This window comes from Lepidochelys kempii, chromosome 1, assembly GCF_965140285.1.
Source record: "Lepidochelys kempii isolate rLepKem1 chromosome 1, rLepKem1.hap1, whole genome shotgun sequence".
Taxonomy (NCBI): domain Eukaryota; kingdom Metazoa; phylum Chordata; order Testudines; family Cheloniidae; genus Lepidochelys; species Lepidochelys kempii.
In genome coordinates, this window is record NC_136380.1 from 179,062,040 (window position 1) to 179,085,490 (window position 23,451).

The window sequence follows — 23,451 nt, forward strand, 5'->3', positions numbered from 1 at the left end:
CAATGAGTGCATTCATATATGCCAGAGACTGCTAAATTTCACAGTCAGAATCACCCAATTTCTATTAGAATTTCCTCACCAGCAATGTTTTTTCATCTGCACACTTTCTCTTTTTTCTTGTTTATTAAAGCCAGACCCATTCTAACTGTGACTTGTAGAACAGGAAAAATTTTATATGATGTTTTAAAGTGGCTGTTTTGTATCCACACATATATCTTATATATAACTCACTTCTGTGCTGCCTTCAGATTTGAGCTCCCAGACAGCAGCTGCAGAGCTGCCTGCAACCAGGGGGGGTTCCCAGAGGTGGGTCTTACCCAGCCCCAGGAATCTCCTGCTAGGGTGTCCCCAGACCTGCCCCTCCCTGGTTGCTGTTCCAGTGCTCAGGGGCTAAAGGGGCCTTGGGCAGGCTGTGCGGGGGGACCAGGCTCTACCCTCCCAAAAGTGATGACCCCCCCCCCATCCTGTGACCCTCACTACTGCGCTGCTGCTGGTGCCATTTAGCTGCCAAGCTTTGAAGGCAAATTGGTTAGTCTCTAAGGTGCCACAAGTCCTCCTTTTCTTTTTTCATTTAAGTCAGTTTCACTAATTTGCACCAGTGAAAGATTTGGTCCTTCCTCTTGTAAACTGCTTTCTGCAGAGGCCATGACTTTCTATGGGCCACATTTGGAGAACTGTGTGAATGCTAAAATTCATGCCCATTGATGAGTCTTATCTGAATTCACAATTGCAGTGATTGAATACACAGTCAAAGGAAATGCACGCTCACATCACCAGTTAGACATTTACCAGGCCATCTATGAGTGTAATGACTGCAGCTGCAGACACAATTGTGCTAATTGTGCATGCAAAGTAGGCATGTAAGCACATGTGTATTTTCTATGCATGGACATTGTTGGAAATCTTGCCTTCAATGTGTTTTGTAAAGCACTGTGTACATTTATTACACTCTAATGAAACAGAAGATAGCAAATCCAAAAACCTTCAGTTTAACAGTCACCTACACAGCATTTGAATTATCAAAAGTTTTATCATTTCAGTACATTATCTCTTTTTATTTGTTAAGTGCAGACAGATGATTGGGTACTGAACAAAACACAAATAAAGTTTAGAAATGGGGCAAAACCATGAGCAGCGGAGAAGAAAAATAATTTAACTCAAGATTTTTTATTTTTTTATAAATTCAAACTAGTGCATGACAGTAACCTCAATATATTAACTATTTTTAAGCATTGTAGATTAATTTGTTTTGTTTTATTTATTATTTGGCGAAACAGATGGTAATGGTTTTGTCACAGTTTTCTTTTCTTTTTCTTTCTTTTCTTTTCATTTCCCCACTTTGTCACAGCTGGTTACCAATCAATCTCAATTCACGGTACAGTGATGATAGCACATGTTGTCCGGGGGCCAAATCTGATTGGGTTGCATTTTTCAGCAGTGTTTCATATCAGAAAAAAACATGTCTGCATGGCAGGGACTGTCAGCACACTATTGTACAACTGTCATTAATCAAAACCAGCAACAATGAGTGCATTCATATATGCCAGAGACTGCCAAATTTCACAATCAGAATCACCCAATTTCTATTAGAATTTCCTCACCAGCAATGTTTTTTCATCTGCTTGCTTTCTCTTTTTTTCTCATTCATTAAAGCCAGACCCATTCTAACTGTGACTTGTAGAACAGGAATAATTTTATATGATGTTTTAAAGTGGCTGTTTTGTATCCACACATATAATGACTGCTTATTTAAAAATCCTCTCTCAACTCAGTACTGATGGCTGAAGAGTAAGCTAGAGTGAAAGGTTAAGTACCTCAAACTGTTTAACAAAAGAACTATTTAAAAGCTATTAGATGACAGTAAATACATATAACTACACATTAGGGGCTACACATTATAGTTAATTTTGGCTTCAGCTTGGGTAACAGCCAGTAATATTCAGGTAGTATATTGAAAGGTGTTTCTTGACACTATGCATATTGTGCAAGCATTGGTTGTGACTCCGTAGTTAATTAAGATTGAGCTGATTTTTTTTCCTTAACACCGACATTCAGCCTTTTTGCTATACACAAGGACAATGTATCATCCCCAAATTTACCCTACTTATTCTCTGAGTACAGAATGAATGTTCTAACACTTTAAAAGTTCTTCCCTTAATAAGTTTGAGATTTTAAAATGGGTGCTATAAGAAATTTAGCCTTCATTATCAGACCGTTTTCTGCCCTGAATGATCTTAATAATGGAGTAACCCAGACCCTGCAAACTTTTCATAAAGTTAAAGCTCCTTAAAATCTTATGTATGGGCTACATTTGAAGAATGATATTGTAATTAAGCTAAGTTATTGTATTTACTTGTTGTATTTAATTAGATAGGGTTGGGTCAGTGACTCAGGCCATTCTTAACTGGGGCCATGATGGAATCAATCATCATTGCGTGCTAATATTTTGTTGGTAGAAATGGATCAGTGACATGAGGAAGTCTGTGTATGTGTCAAGAGTTTTCACTGATAAATTACTTGGCTGCTAGTTGTTCCTATTAAACGTGATGTCACTGCATGCTATCAAATGAAGTACCAAATTCCCCAGTCTGTGCTGTCATCTTTGCACTGCTCCAGGTTTACACACACACACACACACACGGTTTAAAATTGATGCTATGTATCTTCAGTTCACTAAAGATATCACATGGTAACATTCTCTTTGGGGCTCTAGGTTATTGTTCATATATGACATTTTAAATGTTTGTAATATACCATTCATCAATAGTAAGGGACAGGGGTCCAGTTCTCGTGTGTTAGAATGGACTATCCCAGAGCCTTCAGAACCTTAAGGTCTGAGCATGGCCATAATTTGGTCAGGTGTGATGCTTCAGAGGGTCAGTGACATTAATACAGCTGCAGGGGATCTTGCCTGCAAAGTTAGATGCAAGCTTTTTATAATAGAAGATGCTGAATTTTCATACTGGGAGAAGGCAGTTTGAATTGGTTAGATTGTTCACCATCCACAACAGTTCAGTGGGATATGACTTTACAAAGACCATGGTGGAGGAGAAGAAAGATTCAATGTCCCCACCCCTTATTGCTCCGGGTCATTTGTGCTGCTGTGAATCAGATTCAGAGCCAATTTTCCTTCAGTCTCCTTACCGCCTGCTTCATCTGTCAAAGTTTATCATTTAACTGTGGTGACTTGTGCGGACAGTGTGGATGGAACAGATGACTGAGGGGCATTGCATCAATGTTTTAGGACACCAGATGGTTGTAATGTCCCACGAGTGCCTCCATGCACTAGTCTAGTTGCTAGATGGCATGCTCTTTCAGCATGGTCCAGAAACCCACTGAGGCCCTGGCGGGTGGGCAGGCAAGAAGGCCTGGACCTCAGTTTGAAGTAATTGATGATTGGATCTTGATAGGGACATGTTTACTCTACCCCTCAAGTGTGTGATTAAGGTTGTGCTCTAGTCCTGCGTTCTGGCATGCCAGGCTGCTGGCTTTTTCACCTAGTAGCCTTTGCACAATCTGCATGATGGACAGGTGCAAGCATAAAGGCTGCTGAGGCTTACAAGGCAGCTGGCTGGCATGCCAGGACCAACACATCCATGAGACGAAGAGGAGCAAGTCAGCTGCAGCCCACAGCAGACTGCAGAGTTGTGTCCCAGACTGCCTGCATTAGAGTTCAAATAGTCAGTTAGGCACAGTCCTGCTGCCTGTCTGGTTTTAGCCCAGCAGTGGTGAAAGTGCCACTTGGATGTTATCTTGCCTTAAAAAACAAACAAACAAAAACATTTCAGCAAAATAAATGGCCAGTTGCTGCCCCGCACTGTAGGTTTTTTTCCTACCCTCACCTAATCTCTATGTGGTAGCAAGTCTTAATTTCAGAATATTTTACAGGAACTGAATGTGGCCCCACGTGTCTTACTCCTCTAGAGCTGGCCCTGTGTCAAGGAAATAAGTATTCTCTCTTGTCTGTAGCAGTTTGTTTGCCAAAGACAGTAGCTTCTCCATCAGTATAAGAAATAGGTGTTGTATTCTTGTGATTTTATGGAAGTTATTGTTTCCATTTGCCTTTCTCTCCCTATGAAACCAGTGATTTCAATTTGCCATTGACTGGTGCAGCACAGTGTGCAAAATTACATAATTCAGTGCAACATCCCAGAAGAAATGTGCCATAATAACTGCATATAGCTTTTAAACGCATATTTACAATAGCTTAGTACTGCTCAAGGAACGGAGGGCCAGATTCTCCGCTGTCATAATTTTTAACCTCAGTGGAATTATGCCAACAGCAAATATGGCTCTAAGTTTCTGGAATACACTGCAGCACCCTCCCGCTTTTCCCTCTGGCATATCATTTATGCATCAGATAAATCTGAAATACTGAATAAAAGTACACCAAAATATGATTCCTAAATAAATGACAAGTACTTATACACCATCCTGATCACCATCTCAGATCACAATAAAAGGTCTGCAGAATATGAAATAAGGGGATTCTGATTTTTAATTCTCCCTGAAACTATTCATTTTAATTGATAATTTGAGCTTTACTTAGCAAAACTGATCTTTTTACAGTATTTCAGCATGTAGAACTCATGGGTTAATGTTCCAGTAATTTTGTTAGTATACTGTTTAACATCCCAGTAGCTTTACTATATATTGACTGCATCTATTACAAGTACAAACTAAAAAATTAATAACAATACATAATAATTAGCATGTACACAAAAATTAACATCTGGGGTTCTGAAATGGTTTACAAGTATTAATAACTTCACCCTCACATTACACAACCTCACAATACTCCAGAGGGAAGTAGCTGAATTATGCCCTGATTCAGCAAAACATTTACACATGTGCTTAAATGCCATTTAAATTATGTCAGTGCTTAATTTCTTTGCTGAATTGGGACCATAGTCTCCATTCTACAGATAAGTAAATGGAGGCAGAGTGCAACTGAATCATTACTCAGGGTCACACGGTGTGTAGATCTAGGTATAAGACTCAGCTCCCTCTAGGTCCAGTCTGGTAGTTTAGTCTCAAGAGCATCCTTCCCCCTTAGGGTTGACAAATCTGCAACTGAATGTTATGGTCACAATCAGTTAATTTCAGGTTGTTAGTAGGGTTGTTATCTCCAAACAGAATGTTTATTCAAGGGGACTATTTCAGGAGTAAAATATACCTCATAAAAATCATTGTGGGACTTAGAGTGCCCATTGAAATCAGTAAAAGACAAAGACTCTCATTGATGTCAATAGATCAGGCCCTAAAACATCCATAATATTTTATCAAGTGAGTGTTTTTCAGGATGACAGCAATTGAAATCTGAATATCTTTCAGAATTTCAGTTAAAAAAGAAAGCTTTACAAATGAATGGTCACTGCATACTGAAGTATGCATACTGTGCAGATACATTCTGAATAGCTTTAGAGCTAGCATAAGAGTAAGTAACAACAAGAAAGAAAAAACAAAAGGAGAAAAATGCAAGGAAAATGTTTGTTTCTTCTTTGTTAAAAAAAAAAAAGAAGTAAAGCTCCTCTCCCTATGCTGTTAAATTATTACATTATGCTTCTGGGAAACTTATGTGTCTTGCATACAAACTGTCACTTTGCAAAGCCTGTGTTTACAATGTACATTGTGCATAAATGAGTGCAATGTAATTTCCTGTCCCACCCTCCTTCAGGGGCTGACAATTTTTACTAGGGACCTGTTAGGGGAAAACTGTTTTTAAAGCAGCGTAAGTAAAATATGCAGCTCATGCAGTTAAAGCCATGATAAACCTAAGCTGTCATATATTGATAACTGATGCCTGATAGCTTAATTTTATCATATTGCTCTAGATCAAGGGCAGAGTGAGTGATATTATTAATAAAGCCCTAATACTGAGTGAACATAGCAATACTAATTTTATGGCTGTAAAGTTTTTAACTAATGCATAGTGCAATAAAAATGTCATGAAGATGAATGCCTGGTGGAATTATCTAACTCTAGATAATAAATTATCTTCCAGAGATATATCCAAGATAGAATCAGATTGGTAAACTCCAGGTGAGAAATTTTGCCACGTCTATCGTCAGCTACATAACGTCTTTCCTTTTCCTTATTTCTATAATGCAGATATGACATCAAAGATGATTACACCTTGCGCATTAAAAAGGCCACGAGCACAGACGAGGGAACCTACACATGCATTGCTGAGAATCGAGTTGGAAAAGTGGAGGCCTCTGCTACCCTCACAGTTCGAGGTGAGTGCTACAGTACATGAGAGAGTGTCATGTTTCAGTGTCATTTTCCTACACAGTGGGCCAGATCCTCACCTGGAATAAGTTGGCCTAGATCCATCACAGCCAATGGAGCTATACTGATTTTCACCAACAGTGAAATCCTTGTCCCATTGAAGTTAAGGGCAAAACTCCTATAATGGAACAAAGATTTCATCCCAGCTGAGGATCTGTCCCAGTATTTGTAACTGAAAGCATGAATTCATATGTATGTATGAGTCTAGTTGTAGGTTTTATTGTATTTTCTCCCCTGTGTAGACTGTTTGTCTATGTTCCTTTCTGTAATAAAATTAGAACAACTTAAGTCAATGTATATTTATTAAAAAGAAAAGGAGTACTTGTGGCACCTTAGAGACTAACCAATTTATTTGAGCATAAGCTTTCGTGAGCTACAGCTGTAGCTCACAAAAGCTTATGCTCAAATAAATTGGTTAGTCTCTAAGGTGCCACAAGTACTCCTTTTCTTTTTGCGAATACAAACTAACACTGCTGTTACTCTGAAACCTGTATATTTATTTTATTTTTTAAATTTTGAACATTTCATAATGGAGCCATCTGCCATTTATTTTCACATGACAGACTAGTACCATCCCAAGAAATAAGAGACTTGGTTAAGTATAATAAGTTAAAGCATAACATTTTCCTCTGAAAATGCCTTTGGACACTGGTACCCACCTAATGTTTACATACTGTAGTTGGATATCTACATACTATAGTGAGGAGGTTTAAAATCCCAGCAGCCTAATGAGTTTTTAGAAAGTACTTTGTGACAGTACATACGGAGATGTTAAATATTATGGAGAGAGAGGAAAAAATATGAAAACATATTTTCATAAGAGTATATAAAATATAATAGTTAAAATATTGTTTGTTTCATTCAAAAAAGGATAAGCCGCAATTTTGATACAATCGGTATCACACAGACACTATTTCACAGTTTATTGGTGCATGATGAAGGGTTTCAGTAGAGCTGTGAAAGGTTAATAAAAACATTTTTAGCTTCATCTTCTCTTACCCCCCCCCATTAAATCAAATGTTCAAAATCTCTATGGATTGCTTTATTAGAACAGGGGTCAACTGACCCAAGAGGCCGACTTCCATTTCCATCCATTTAATTCATGGACACAGTTCAGTTTAATTTGCTGAATTCAAAGAAAAAAAGTCACCCAGTGGCTTTGCAAGGGGGGAGATGTTAGTATATAACAAAGAAAAGAGAGTATTGTGATAATCCATCTGCTAAAATATTGCCATAATGTCATTTTAGATAATAAGTGATAATGTGGCTTTCTTGTTGTAAGCTGAAAATGGCTTTACATGTTATTTGTTTGTGATGAGGATTGTTCTTCCATTTTGTAATTTGATAGAAATAGGCACAAGAATTAACTCTCAAAAAGTGTGCATTTCCTTTGTCACAGAAGGAATCACAATACCCAATAAATCTGGCCATTAGTTTAGTGGCCTTAAAGTCTCCTAGAACTGTGTCCACTGTATACATTATCGGGTCAAGCCTTTCTTTTTACTAACCTAGCCTTGTGATATGAGCAGTGGCTAGAACAAAGCAAAAATCCTCTGAACTGGAGCTTGAACTTGACCAAATTAAGGTGGAAAAAGGAAATATATAATTTAATCGATTTTCCTACACTCAAGAAGATTTCCCATTATCTTTTCTTCTTGGCTTTATAATCTAAAGGCCATAGGCAGAGTGTTTATTCAATACAAAAAAGCCACTATATTACAAGCATATTAAACATTCAGGATGTGACAGAAAATGAGAAAAGCTAAGAAATTCAGTGTTGAATGCTCGGCACTCTAGGCTGTTTGAAAACAAGGAACCCCTAAGAAAACTTCCTTTCATTTCAAAGGGATCAGGATTGGTCCTATTTTAATTAATGAAGGTCTTAATCCTGAATTACCAAACTTTTGTCAGCTTGTGTCATTACTGTATTTAATGTCAAGTTATTATTTGAAATTGCCTTACTTTCATCATATTCACTTTGTCCCATGAAAAGGGGGGAAACAGCTCACATGCTTTAGAATTTACTGTGTGGGGTGGCCCTAATTCTGAGTAACCTACGTGTCCATTGAAAACCCAGTGCTGAAGTTACATGTGGATGCGCGCACACATACGCAACCTGCCTGCCACAGTTTAATACCCAGCTCGCATCCATGGCTCCATTTGACCTCATTAGCCACAGGTGATGGCAGAATTTGAATTCCCTGACTGTACCCTCAGCCCTGTGGTTCGGAAGGTGCAGTTCTGTTCTGCCTCTTGTCTTTCCAGTACACGAAATGGGAGGATATTTCATATTGCTGAAACCCATGAAGCCTAACAAAGAGAGGAGAGGATGGATGTTGGCATGCGCTGAAGTGTGTAGCAGATAGGAAATGGTTAAAGGGAGTGGTTGTTATGACAGACAGGGCTTAGGTCATAGGAGGGGTGAAAACTGAATAGGCCTGAACGGTACTTTACATGGGGGCTCTTGAAAACATAGATTTGACCCTGGTCTCTGAGCCTAAATGAGCAAATGAAACTGGTTGCTTATACAATCTTGTAGCTCCTCAGTGGGTAACACTCATTCTATTGCTAAAAAAAGGTAAATTTCATCTTCCCAGATTTTAATCTCAAGTGAATTTCCTGTCCAGATTTTAAGCTCCTCTAAAAGGGATGTCTGTATTTTAATAACAGCGAGCCTGACAGCCCTCTCCCCAACTCAAGTGCAATGAAGAGCTCCTACTATAATCAAGAAATCACTTGTTGCAGCAACTGCTTTCAATCTCAATATAAGTCTGAAGCAGAATTAACCTGTCAATCATTCAGCAGCAATTTTTTAGGAAGTAGAAGTTTATCTAAGCAGTAATTTGGGCGGCTCTGAATTGAAATCTCTGTGGCCATTCCAACCTATTTGTTATATTTTCATCAGCCCTGTCAGTGAAGAAAAAGTGATGTGCTGTAAGCTTTCATGGATAGGAAAATGGTGTCTTGGGCTTTTCTCCAACTCTTACTGCAGTACTGACTGGCCATGCTTAAAATTCAATTGGTATTTAAATCAGACAGTGATGCCTTTCATTTATTGGCATGACATTTGCCAGTCTGTGGCTTGAATGGATGTATTCATCAGGGCCTAGAAGTTTGTGCTAATGCAAAGCTATTTTACTTCAATCAAGCATTAACAGTGATACTTGATGACGACATATGAACCTATCAAAAATGTTTCTCAGATGATTGGTTCCAGCCAGCTTATTCAGAAGCTGTGTAACTGCTGTCTCAAAAAAAATGTAATAACAATAACTCTCAATTAAACAATAAAGTCGGGCCTCTTACTTACACTGACATTGGTGAGTTTAGAGATCGCTGGAGTGTCCATAGTTAAATGTAACATTACATGTCATGCATTCTGACAGATTTTCTTTTCTTTTTTTTAATTTCTTTTTTATGTTCTCACCACACCATTGTAATGTCTACAGCTCGCCCTGTTGGTAAGTAACCATCCTTCTATCCATTTTCGCATGGCTTCATGCAATGCTTCATCTTTCATTTGCAGCAGCATTGGACTGACTTAAGCACTGATCATTAATAATAGTGTTTAATAGTGCTAACTTTCTAATGCTAGCCAACTGATTTTGACTGGGCAAGAAGTGCTATCTCTGAATCTTTTATTACTTCTAGAATATCATATGTAATGGCATTTGACAAATCACTAACAAATCAACAATTATATCACAGAGGGGTGGGGTGTTAATAAGCCAAAATTACAATAGGGTAATTCTTAACAGTTTGTGGAGGTGTGTTAAGAACTTGACACAAAGGCCATTGAAGTCAATGAAAAACTCCTATGGACTTCAAATGGCTTTGGATCAGGCATTAAATGAGCAACCCATTTTTTTTTTTATGACGTAAAGAAAGAAGCACATGCTTTGCACGTCCTGTGTATTTTGTACCTGTGTAAAATGTTTGAAACATTATAGTGGATTGTAACCCGGTCTTGAATTGAAGAGAGGATGGAATGGATTCCCCTTCGTGTTGGGGGAGTTCTTCATCCTTCTGTTTTGCCTTTGGAGTGCACAAGATGGCCGCAAATGAAAATAGTGTGCATGTTAATACAATGTGCATAGGAAGGCTGGCCCTGGATCACCATTTGCACTTTGAATATCCCTTCAGCAAATTCAGATCCTGGTGATTTCTTTCAAAACTTTGGTTAAATTTTAAAGATTGAGCAAAATGAAAAAGAAGCTTGTCACTCACTGAAACTTATTCTTGTACTGAAAAATATTCCAAGGAAATACATTTTCTTTTGTTGTTTTCATTAATGGCTGTGCACTCCATGCTCAGGGGGATTTGCTAGACATTTTTTTCCACATAAATTACAATTGTGAATGTCATAGTTGGTAGCTATGTTGTTGTTTAGAATAATAATTTAATTGTTTTAGCCTTTTATGTAAAGAATTGGCTTCACTGCAGTGTCAGCTGGAGTTATCTATACTCAAGCGTAGCTCAAGTGAGAGTGGTCAGACAGCAACAGTTTGTATTAGCAGCTCAGAGTAGCTGAGCTCCCACTGCACTCGGCAGCGCTCGAGCTTCCACAAACACCCCTTGATGGGCCAGCGAGTTTAAGGTTAAAGCACCACTTGACTTGAGCTACAGATTTTTGTGTGTGTATGGGCTTCGGTTAGGGAACGACACTTGTTATATCTTGAGCTAATGCTGTTGTGAAGATAAACCTTTAGCATCAGAAATTAGTGTTTATGTTAATAAACACTCCTGAAAGGTACAATCCTTTACTCAGGCAAAATTCTCATTAGCGTTGCAACTGAGTATGGTTTGTAGGGTTTGACATTAAGTTTGTATACACAATTTGGAATTTCTTAAGCTGACTCTGAGCCTGATTTACACAAATGACCTCAATTAAAATCAATGCAATTACACCACTGTGAAAATGGAGTAAAGTTGCTGTGAACTGGGCCCTTTGTTTGGGAGACGACTGTGACTCAGGCATGGTCTACACTAAAAAAAAGTTTACCCAGCTGTGTTGCTCAGGTGTGTGATACACAACTCTGAACGACATAGTTAAGCCAATCTACCCCCCCTTCCCCCTCCCCCCCCGCCTGTGAAGACTGCACTAGGTTGATGGAGGTTAGAAAAGTACTACTAATAAACACATTTTAGTTCAGTGGGAAAGCCAGTACAAGAAAACAAACATTTTGTTTTGGAAAGCTTTCTTTTTTCTCATCCTTAAAAGAGAAGGAAGAAAAAATTCATAAGCCAAGGCTGTTTGGGCTCTATAAAGACTATACTAAAAAAAATATCTACAAGGAAAGTAATAGACTTTTGCTGTGTCGACGTTTCTTCTTATTTCAACACATTGATCCTCTGGTTTTGAATTCTTTAGATCCTGAGGTCACAATTCCAGCTCCTAAGCTTGTACTGAATCTCCTGATCTTAATTTATTCTATTTCCGAGCACATGACTCCTTCACAAGGGTACACTCTGTTCAGATTTACATTTACCACACTAAAATTGTTTTATTTTGTTACAAGTAGTCATTTGGTACAAAGAAAATGTCTCCCTTATTTGACTTACTGAGATGGCCATAAAATAGAGTGGGTTGTTTTAAAATAATTACTGTTTAGTACAGTAGTTGTCAAATTATTTAATTCGTTGAGAATAATGTAAAAACATCAGCCCTAATCATATCAAATGTAAAGAGCTACCACACAAATTTTCTGGACTAATGGTTGTGAATTGCTTGATTTTTATCATTCATGTATAATTGAATAACTTTACAAGAAGTCTCAACAACAACAACAAAATACTTTCCCAACAATGCAATATATGCAATTACTGTTCTTGATCAGTTAGCTGAGGTGGGTCAGATTCACAAGGTTCAGATCTCTGTTTCACTAAGTTTAGTAAATTTACATCAGGGATTTGGGTCAAGCCAATCTCTACCAACTGGTAATAAAATAGATTATGATAAAAGGTAATGGTACTGTTGATTGCTTAATGGTAAAATATCTAGTCCGCTCCTAGAAACTTATGCCTATTTTTTAATTGTGGTATATTTGCATGCACGGAACAACAGCTGCATGCAGTGTAGAATTTGAAGGATTTTGTTCTTTCATCCCATTCACGTACCGGAAGAGGTTCTGGCACTCTTTATTTCTGCTTATGCTTCAGGAGAAAAGCATCTTTAAAAAAAAAAAATACCTGGACAACAAAACCAGGATATTATTTCATGGAATGTTCCTTGAAATGCAAAAGAGGAGGAATTTTAATGTTTGAAGTACTTTTAATTTTCAGTTCAGTTTTTTCCATGATAGATTCAAATATATATTTATTGAATTTATTATTCAGAGTTTTCTTTAAATTTCATCTGGAGTAGAAAAATTCAGGGCTGAATTATTTTTGTTGCTCACCATCTTTTGTTCAAGCAGCTAGTAGCATATAGTATGCAAAAATGAAGCATGGTACTGCCTGAGGTAGATGGCAGCTTGTGAATTTTTAACAGTTCTTTACCAGATTACTCATCATGTTGTGATTTGCTGCTTGAAATAAATGTGTTGCCAATCTCCCAAATAGATGTTCTCTTTATTTATAAGCTTTTGAAAGATTTCCTATAGGAGTTACAACAGATGGGTTTAGGAAGCGGGATATTTATTCCTATTTAGGCCATTTACTTTCACTCATCAGATGCATTTTCCAGATGAACAAGTTAATATTTTCACACATTTTCATTTTTGCTGTCTTTCTTATGGCACTCACACATTAGAATAACTATGAAAAGCCACCACCAAAGTTGGGAGGAACCAGAAAGATTCATCAATCCCACAAAAAAGTATCATTGGCCCAGTCTTCATAAGTAACTGCTAAACTGTTTTGCCTGATATGGAAAACTTCCAGAAATAAAATTAAGTTCAAAAAGAAGAAAATCAACTATGTGTCTGATGCTTCTGATTATCTGCTTTTTTTCTGATCACTCAGTAAGTCACTTCAGATAAAAAAAGTACTTAGTTTTCAAATTAATTGCCTATATCCAGTTGAAAGTACAGTTCTTTGCATTTCAGTTGCATTGTAATAGGTCAAGTCGCCTTGATTTATGATATGACTTGACTTTCCAGAAAAGAATGCATCAAGAAGTTGGATTTCATTTTCAACTTGTATAAAACAATCTAACTGCAATTAACTAAAAATGGAGGGTTCTTCTAACATGGGGTAGGCAGATACATATAGATAAGTTGCCTACTTTCCATTTGCCATGTGTAATACTAATTAGATATGATCTATTCAAATTTAAGTGAAATGTAACTTTTTGATGCATTATACTCTGTTCTGGGAAGTTGTCACATTGTAAATCAACCCTACACAACTTTATTGGCCTATCTGAAATGTTGCAGAACAATATATCTGAAATGCAAAGAACTGTATTTTAAACTAAGTTCACTTTGTGGTTTGAAATGTCTTTGTTTAGATGATAAGTGAAGAAGATGTTTCTCTCCCTGCAGCAAACCCTATATACTGTGAATGCTGTGTCATGGAAATATCATAGTGCCAGTCATGGAAATATCACAGTTGACATGGGACTTTCAGGAATTATACATCATTATCAGAAATGCTGATTGGTGAGATCCCACTTTGCAGAATTGTGCCATCTCTCGGTGGCAGAAATTCTGATAACTACATCAAAGGGCGACATGTCTGCTGCTGCTGTCTGTAGAGATTTGGCAGTTAATCAAGGCAACAACAGACATTTTGCAGCTAGCTCTTCCCTAAATGGAAAGTGAGTGAGCTAGAATGATTCTTCATTATTTATTAACTGGTGAACACTTTAGACAGAACAGTGATGAAATCAGAAAATAGAGTAAACCTAATCACAGGGCAACATGCACATTTCCTTGGGTTTTAGTAAGAAAACAAAACACTGAGGCAGTTTGTCCAGGCAGTTATTATCCTTTTTAGATCTACTGGCCAAACCTTCATATCCATATGCAGTTTTGTGCTGAGGCAAAACTCTCATCGCCTTTCAGGGAAGTTTTGCCTGAGTGAGTGTTAAGTGAGGACTTGGCCTTGTAGCAATACAGCATTTATGATGTGTCCAAACTGGATTTTTGCTGCACCTTTATTGGCTAGTAGTGCCATAGAGTCCCAAATGGCTCAGGTAAGATTAGCACTGTCAGTTGTGGGAACAACAAGCTGATCACAAAACAGAAAAATGCTGGACCACAAACCCCTCCACCTCAAAATCTCCCAAACTCATCTGTTTTCTCTGTTTAGGCTTCCACAGAGTGTTTGCCAAATATGTGCCAAAATCATGATGGACCATTACAGAGTCCCAGATTGCTACAAGTACAAGTATTCATGGAGAGCTTCATTAATGATTGTTGGACCCCACAAAGATTTATACTTTCTGCTTGGATCCACAATTCAGGATGCTTATTATCTGAAGCTTATTTGAACTTAGCCAACTCCATTGTGGACATTGAAATCAATTGGAGTCTTTCCCCTGACTTCAGTGGGGTCTGGGTCAGTCTACACAAACTGGGGCTTGTCCACACAAACATGAAATTCACAGCAAGCTGGGGTATGACTCTACCATGCATTAGCCTTTCAAAGACTAACTGTCTGTATGGACCCTGCCAATATGGATTGACAAGTTGTTAATGCACTTTGATCTGCTCTCATTTGATCTTCTCTCTGTTTCTTCAAAGAGAGAGGGGTTTGTGTGTGTTTCTCCAATTTTTTTCAGAGACCGTCTGCTTTTTGTACCACATGAAATCACAGAACAAGATAAGAATAAATATTTTATTATTTATGAACTTCAGACTCTGAAGTTAAATTGGAGATAAAAACAATTAGTCTTGGAATCAAGATGCTTCTGATGTGATAATAGAAGTCAGATCTTTTTCAAATAATTCCTTTTATTCTTCCTATAAAATCCTAATGGTGGAAAAATCCATCCAAAATATCTGTTTGAGTTCCATCATCTATGCCTGGGGCTTTATTACCTTTTCTAGGTAAGGACCCCAGTCCAGTGTAAGACAGTATGCATCAGCTACCCTCTCCCCATCCAAAGAAGAAAAACTGGGAGACAAATAATACATAGGTTTCAGAGTAGCAGCCATGTTAGTCTGTATTCGCAAAAATAAAAGGAGTACTTGTGGCACCTTAGAGACTAACAAATTTATTTGAGCATAAGCTTTCGTGAGCTACAGCTTACTTCATCGGATGCATTCAGTGGAAAATACAGTGGGGAGATTTATATACATAGAGAACATGAAACAATGGGTGTTACCATACACACTGTAAGGAGAGCGATCACTTAAGATGAGCTATTACCAGCAGGAGAGCAGGGGAGTGGGAGGGGGGAAACATTTTATAGTGATAATCAAGGTGGGCCATTTCCAGCAGTTGACAAGAACGTCTGAGGGACAGTGGGGGGTTGAGGGGGGGAATAAACATGGGGAAATAGTTTTACTTTGTGTAATGACCCATCCACTCCCAGTCTTTATTCAAGCCTAAGTTAAATGTTATGCAGTTTGCAAATTAATTCCAATTCAGCAGTCTCTACTTGCAGTCTGCTTTTGAAGTTTTTTTGTTGAAGAATTGCCACTTTTAGGTCTGTAATTGAGTGACCAGAGAGAATGAAGCGTTCTCCAACTGGTTTTTGAATGTTATAATTCTTGACATCTGATTTGTGTCCATTTATTCTTTTAAGTAGAGACTGTCCAGTTTGGCCAATGTACATGGCAGAGGGGCGTTGCTGGCACATGATGGCATATATCACATTGGTAGATGTGCAGGTGAATGAGCCTCTGATAGTGTGGCTGATGTGATTAGACCCTATGATGGTGTCCCCTGAATAGATATGTGGACACAGTGGGCAACGGGCTTTGTTGCAAGGCTAGGTTCCTGGGTTAGTGGTTCTGTTGTGTGGTGTGTAGTTGCTGGTGAGTATTTGCTTCAGGTTGGGGGGCTGTTTGTAAGCAAGGACTGGCCTGTTTCCCAAGATCTGTGAGAGTGATGGGTCGTCCTTCAGGATAGGTTGTAGATCGTTGTTCAGGAAACAGATTGTGCCCAGAAAATCCATGGAATTGCTTCAAAGTCAAGATGTACCGACACACGCTTGTGACTGCAAGCATAGCTCCCTGTGCTAACCCAACACACCACCCCAATGGAACAATGAAAGTATGGATATTCCAAACGATTCCATTAGTACTGACTGTGGCGCAGCAAGAGGATCTGCATAACAATACTAGTTGGTTCCCTATCCTGAGACTGTATCAAATCCTGTATCAGATTAGGAAATCATCTTCATTTTAATGCTAAACATTAATGAGATGGGTTCACCATCTCCTCTACCCTCCCTTGATTCATGCGGAACAGAGTAACCAGTCACAGATATTTGGGTTAGTAATAAATCTGCAGTGTCATCCCTTCAGTTCTCTGTTATGTCTCCAACGTGAGAGCTTCATCTGTGATCATATCATGGTTGACAGTGATTATGTTTCATAAGATGTGGTGAATCGAGTCACTGTCAACCAGCTCTGTATTCCTGAGAAAATATAGCTGCCTCAGCCAATGTATCCAGTATTTAATACTTCACTCTTAGCTTATATGTTGTTAGTCTGTATCTGCCCATTTCCTCTACTCACAACAATAGAGCTCAAAGGGACCAAGTCCCCCTCAACTAGTCTCCTGGATTGCCATATCCCCAGCTGATAGCAACATTGTTTGACACTCTCTGCCTTGTAATGGAAAAGTGCAACAGCCATATGCTTAAATAGGTATTTCAGTCTCCTTTTAGACATATTTGACAGACACCTCCAAAAATGTTGCTGCAATCCTCACACAATGGTGTGAATCCTGTTTCTTTCCCTCCTTCAAACAATTCCTATGTCACCCTCAAAAGTGCTCTCACCTCCCTGAAATGGGACAGTCAACATCCTTCCCAATCCCATTATCACCAAAACCAGAGGTGCAGGATTAATCACAGTACAACTCTCCAAGAAAGCAACCATCACAAAAAATTAGTATTAATCCGTGAATCCTCCCTATTTCCTTTGTTCTCACCCCAATTTCCATATCATAATCCCAATTTCAACCTCAATCTAAGTATATAGAAAAAGAAGTTGGGAATACCCATCACCATAGTATCTGAGTGTCCTTACATATATTTGTTTTAATAGGTAATGGACTCCATGCAACAGGAATTGACTCTGGTCAATTTCCTAAACATTTAGCCTCTTACTTGCATTGCCTGACTCCAGACTTTGCAGACTGCGAAGAGCTACGAAAGGATCTCTTAAAACTGGGTGACTGGGCAACAAAATGGCAAATGAAATTCAATGTTGATAAATGCAAAGTAATGCACATTGGAAAACATAATCCCAACTATACATATACAATTTTGGGGTCTAAATTAGCTGTTACCTCTCAAGAAAGACATCTTAGAGGAATTGTAGATAGTTCTCTGAAAACATCCACTCAATGTGCAGCAGCAGTCAAAAAAGCAAACAGAATGTTGGGCATCAACAAGAAAGGGATAGATAATAATACAGAAAATATCATATTGCCTCTATATAAATCCATGGTACGCCTATATCTTGAATACTGCGTGCAGATCTAGTCGCCCCATTTCAAAAAAGATATATAAGAACTGGAAAAGATTCAGAAAAGGTCAACAAAAATGATTACGGGTATGGAACGGCTGCCATATGAGGAGAAATTAATAAGACTGGGACTTTTCAGCTTGAAAGAGAGACAACTAAGGGGGGGTATGATAGAGGTCGATAAAATCATGACTGGTGTGGAGAAAGTAAATAAGGACGTGTTATTTACTCCTTCTCATAACACAAGAACTAGGGACCACCAAAGGAAATTAATTTGCAGGAGGTTTCAAACAAAAAAAAAAAGGAAGTATTTTTTCACACAGTGCACAGTCAACCTGTGGAACTCCTTGCCAGAGAATATTGTGAATGCCAAGACTATAACGGTGCAAAAAGGAACTAGATAAATTCATGGAGGATAGGTCCATCCATGTCTATTAGCCAGGATGGGCAGGGATGGTGTCCCTAGACTCTATTTGCCAGAAGCTGGGAATGGGCAACAAGGGATGGATCACTTGATGATTACCTGTTCTGTTCATTCCCCCGGGCACCTGGCATTGGCCACTATCGGAAGACAGGATACTTGGCTAGATGGACCTTTGGTCTGACCCAGTATGGCTGTTCTTATGTACTTAAATTGAGCTAGAGAATCCTGTCATCCTTCAGGAAAATACCTCCATATAGAGGTGAGGGTTGCCATGTGACCTATACATGGCAAGACTCTGATTCAACCTGATTTCCTGGCAGAAACAAACTCCAAAGCTCATCCACTGATGACATCATGATCTCCCCACCAACAACATGTGCACCTAAATCCACTGAAGTATTCATAATGAATGCCACTAGTGTCCTGGGAGTTGGAGAAAAAAGTGGTCACTTAGAGCCAGATCCAAACCCACTGGGGGCTGTATAGGTGAAGACCAGGACCTTGAATTGGACCCAGACCTAGACAGACAACCAGTGGAAAACACAGTTATGATATGTCCTCACCAGACCATCCTGTGCTGCAACATGTTGTATGAGAAATATCCTTGAGGAGGAAGGATATATGAAATATCCTTCATATGTCGTCTTTGATACAGCACATTTCAATGGATTGTCCTGGAGGTGCTGGTAGGAATGAGGCACTATACTTTGGTGATCATTTGATGGAAAAGACTCCAATGTTTTGACCAGTCATCCTGTAGACATGAAAAAAATAAATTTGCCAATTGCTACATCTAGAAGTTCAGTAGCAGTACTTGGAGGCTATGGCATCACTTTGACAGCTCGGTGAACCAGATGATCTCAGCTGAGGGAGTGGTCACAGACCATTTCTTTAGAGTTTCCCTGTCAATTAGCAGAACCTGTTTTTCCCAGAATGAGCCTTTCACCTGCTGCAGTTATATATCTCTATTTCACCCAGTTACAGGAGTGTCAGGGAAATTTATCCTTGTCAAGTGTACAAAGAGTCATCTTATTCTTCAGTGTCATCCAATCCCTACTTCCAAATAAAAAAAGACGATGATGACTATTAGTAATAATATTACCTAATAGAAGAGCAGGTCTAATATTTGTAGGTGTAGTACGTCCCAGCAGTTAATGGAACTTTGAGTGTTGGACAGAGGCTAAGCACACAACCCATATTGTATGGGTTATTTAAATGAGGCTTCTTAATGGTGAAAAGATTTTAGAAATTAAACTTTCATGCCACTTGCAGACAGTAGACCATAAATTAATAAAGTGCAACTTGAAAAAGGCCTTCAGAATGAATTTGTTTTTGATCTCACAGCCTGAAGGCACATATGTTCCATCATGAATTAGAGATCTCATTTGATACACCATTTCCTTTTGAGGTAAACGTGTTAATAAATCACTGAAGTTTCAAATGAGCTCCTATTTTTAGAACTTTAAGGTTTCCAAAGTAATTTCCATGCTGTATGTCACTGACTGTGGATATAAAATAGCTGAAATTAGATGTTATGAAATCAGTAATTCAAATTGTATTCTACAAATAATAAGTGAATATGTTTTAATTATAAATAAGCCCTTTTAATTTGGTTACTGTCACGCTTCTCTTGTGAAAGTTAATTTTATCCGGGGTCTGATCCAAATTCCATCAAAGTAAATGGAAATCAGGGCCTAGATGTTGTGGTATATTTAAAAGTTCTTATCTAAGTATGCATAATTTAAAAGTTAATTAGGTTGTCACCATTTGACACATTGTTTGGTGGACTATGTACAATGAGTTAGGTTTGCATGATAAATCCTAGTGGACAACTGTGGACATAACTCCCATGCCATTACTATTTGCACTGATTTAATTTCAATTTTAGTTTCTAATAGTGATTATACAGTATATTTTACTACAGAATTTACTTTTAATTAAAATCAAACTATATAATATATAGACCTAAGGGCACCTAGTTTGGAGAAGTTGCTGGTGAGGAGGTCATGACAATACAAGTCCCTTAGGATCATTGGGAACTGCTGGTGGGAACTGCTAGTACACAGCACCTCTTGGGAGAAGGCCAATAATTCCATTGTGATATTACTTCCTATAGGGTCACTATACTTTTTACTATAAAATTGTACATTTTACCTTGATAAGTTGCCTCAGCTCCTGCCCTCTACAATTCATACTCTGCCACATTTCTTATAAAGTGACTAGCATTCAGCTGGGAGGAATGAACTAATTCAGTCAAAATTTTCTACAGCTGATACTTTATAAGCCCCATGTGACTCAGCATAGCCTTAGAATTCAGTAACACCCCTGGGTGGAAAAATGAATGGCTTGCAATCTATCCCAATGGGCTCATTCTGTTAGCTATTAGGCTATGATAAATGCTGAGGAATTCCTTTGAAATATTTTGCAACATCGATTGCCCCCCACCCCACCCCCCCTGCTTATTAAGGCTCTTTAACACAAAAGCACTGGCTTACTTTTATATACGTTTATTAATATAGCATAAAGGAGTCATTCACTCAGGCATGAAAAGATCCAGAAAGACAGGGTGCAACATAATGCCACCATTAGCATCTTGAGTAACATACCAATGCTCACAACTGCGTCTTCGCTATCTTCATTTTAATTCATGCCATAGAATACCATCCTGTGCTGTAAAAACAACTCAGAACATGATGTGATTAACCTTAGGGTCCCCCAGACCCTCATCTCAAAGCCCACTCGTACATGGCCTGTGCTTTCTATTCATGTTCAACCGTCTGATTTCCATATCAGTCTACTCGCCCTCACAAGCTGCTATTAGCATAACAGAGCTTTAGCATGACATTGATTGAAGCCAGTGCTTGCTGAATGCAGTATCAAAGCATAATTTGCCAGAAATCAAATCTAATTTATTGTGTACCATATTAAAATTTCTCAAAACACTGTTTCAAGAAAACTGTCCTAGGCCTCTAATCTTAATTGTTCTTCTTTATATTCTTGTCTAGTTATCTGGAATTCAGGCAATATGCTTTGTTTTAGAGCCATTGTCTTTGGCTTGCGAATGTCAATTAAACAAGAGTTTCTCCACTCTGTTTACTCCAACCCCATTAATGTTACAGCTGAAATAATGAAGGGTATTTGGTTGATGGGCAAAACACTTGATTTATTACATCACAACAGGTTCTTTTGACAGGTTTTTCTAATGTGCTGAGGTTTTAGGCAAATGCAACTACGTGTTATAGCAGTGCCTGTGAGGGCTGAAATGAGTTTATCTAATTAACATTTGTTTTAAGGCTTTATAACTTATGGTCCAATGGCCAGGGCACTGAAGGGGAAGCTGAGAGACCAAGTTTCCGTTCCCAGCTCTGCCACTGACCTGTTGACTGTTGTGTGCCTCAGTTGTCTAATCTGTAAAATGAGGATAACGGTGACTACCCATCTTTGGAAGCTGCTTCTATGTCTGTGGTTGACAAGGAACCCCCATTCCAATAACTACAAAAAAGCCCTAGAGTCATCTGAAAGAGGACCAGGTTGAACCAGTCCCTGCTTTAGGGCACATCCAGCACTCTGTAAAAATGTAAAAAAAACACTCTGTAGTGCTACCACTTTGGTGCCCGGAAGGTGACATTCCACCAGAATTCCTCCTGTTGTAAGTGCTAAATGTTACGATCAAGTCTCAGTTATGGTTGGGCAGCCTGGCTATGATAGGTGAATCTATTCTAGTATTGTGAAATCATGATTTTCATCCTGTGAACACCATTACAATCAGAAGTTCCCTATTGACAGAGCTGCATTTCCATACTGGAGTGCATTGGCACAAATTGGGGCACTCTTTGATTTCCCTATAAAAAGTTTCAGTACATCCTGTAGAGAGGTTATCCTGTACAGGAATATCGGAAAAGTAGGGTGTAATCATTTTAGATGCTTTTCTTATGCTTTTCCTAAAAGTATAGTATAACATAGATCAGCTGAAAGTTGGCTGGAGGGGATGGTTTTGTACTCTAGTGACGAGTACCAGATCAAGGCATAGATACTTGTAGGCCAACTCCTGATTACTCCTGATTAATCATGTGATTACCTCAAAACCTCATCATTTATTTATTGATATTTTTAAAGTATGTTTCTAGCCCTCATAGCTGCAAAGAAAAGCTTGGACACATGAGCATAATCAGTGCAACAGTGTCTGCCTGAGTTTGCAGAAAGCCTGAAATGCTTACTGTGAGGGTGTGAGCTGCCCTATTTATCTCAATGCATGATATGCTGCGGTAGAGAGCCTTTTCAGCACCACTCTGAGAGAGGACTCTGTGTATGGCTCAAGAAGAATAGTACAGAAGGCCCAGTCCTCCCTCTCAAGCAGGTACCCCAGCAGCTGGGGTGTAAGTACTAATCCCCATCTCCCCCAGGGAGCACCCCTGCCACACATTGACGAAGACAAGCCCTCTGCTTCTTTCAAGGGTTGGGGGACTTCTTCTGATGCTCCTGGAGATGAAAGTCCACAATGTTGTTGCCACTGCCTCTGTGAGAGAGGAGGGGGATCCAAGTGGAGGGAGGTGGGAGCAGAGGTGGAGTCATGGAGTGATTTTTGTGTTATATCATTCCTTGTGCCCTGGATTGCCTTAATTCAGCCCTGCTAATCATCGGCCTTGAAATATCCACTGCAACCAAATTCCAGCTAGGTCTATCACTCCTCTCCCTTTAAATATAGCAGATGGATTTACCTATAGTGTGCTGTGTGTGAGGGTGTTTCAGATGAACCTGGAAAAACCTACCTGCTGTGTGTAGACATTATAGCACTTTTTGTAGGAGCCAAGGGTATGCTTTCCATGGCTATTCATCAGGTTGCTGCTCTTGGACCCTGGAAACAGTTGCATGAATGTGCATTGGGTCGAGAGAAGTATGGTGGGGAGGAAATCATGCTGCAGCTAAAGGCTCGAGGAGGCTGTAGGCTGAGTTGAGAGTCTAGGGGCTGTACATCAAAGCAGTACCATCATTGTCAATACAGAGGCCACTCAGAGATGACTGATGGAAGTTGAGGGAAATTCCAAGGCACAACTTCAATCCCTCCCTCCCCACCCCTTTCAGATAGCTCACAACGTGCTGGGCACTAGCAGGATGCACGAACTGCACTCCTCAATGGAAGCTGGAAAA

General features: G+C 38.9%; 1 protein-coding gene across 11 annotated transcripts in view; it reads left to right on the top strand.

Annotated features, from left to right (window-relative positions):
• The window catches only part of ROBO2 (roundabout guidance receptor 2), a 643,837-nt gene that overhangs the window by 476,362 nt on the left and 144,024 nt on the right, over positions 1 to 23,451 (top strand). For 7 of the 11 annotated variants that reach the window (XM_073303863.2, XM_073303872.2, XM_073303897.2 and 4 more), the window contains exons 6-7: positions 6,112 to 6,239; positions 9,741 to 9,752. In XM_073303863.2, the coding sequence (XP_073159964.1) occupies positions 6,112 to 6,239; positions 9,741 to 9,752 (140 nt within the window). The remainder of the gene's footprint in view (positions 1 to 6,111; positions 6,240 to 9,740; positions 9,753 to 23,451) is intronic. The other 4 variants (XM_073303866.2, XM_073303907.2, XM_073303890.2 and 1 more) reach the window with 1 other exon arrangement.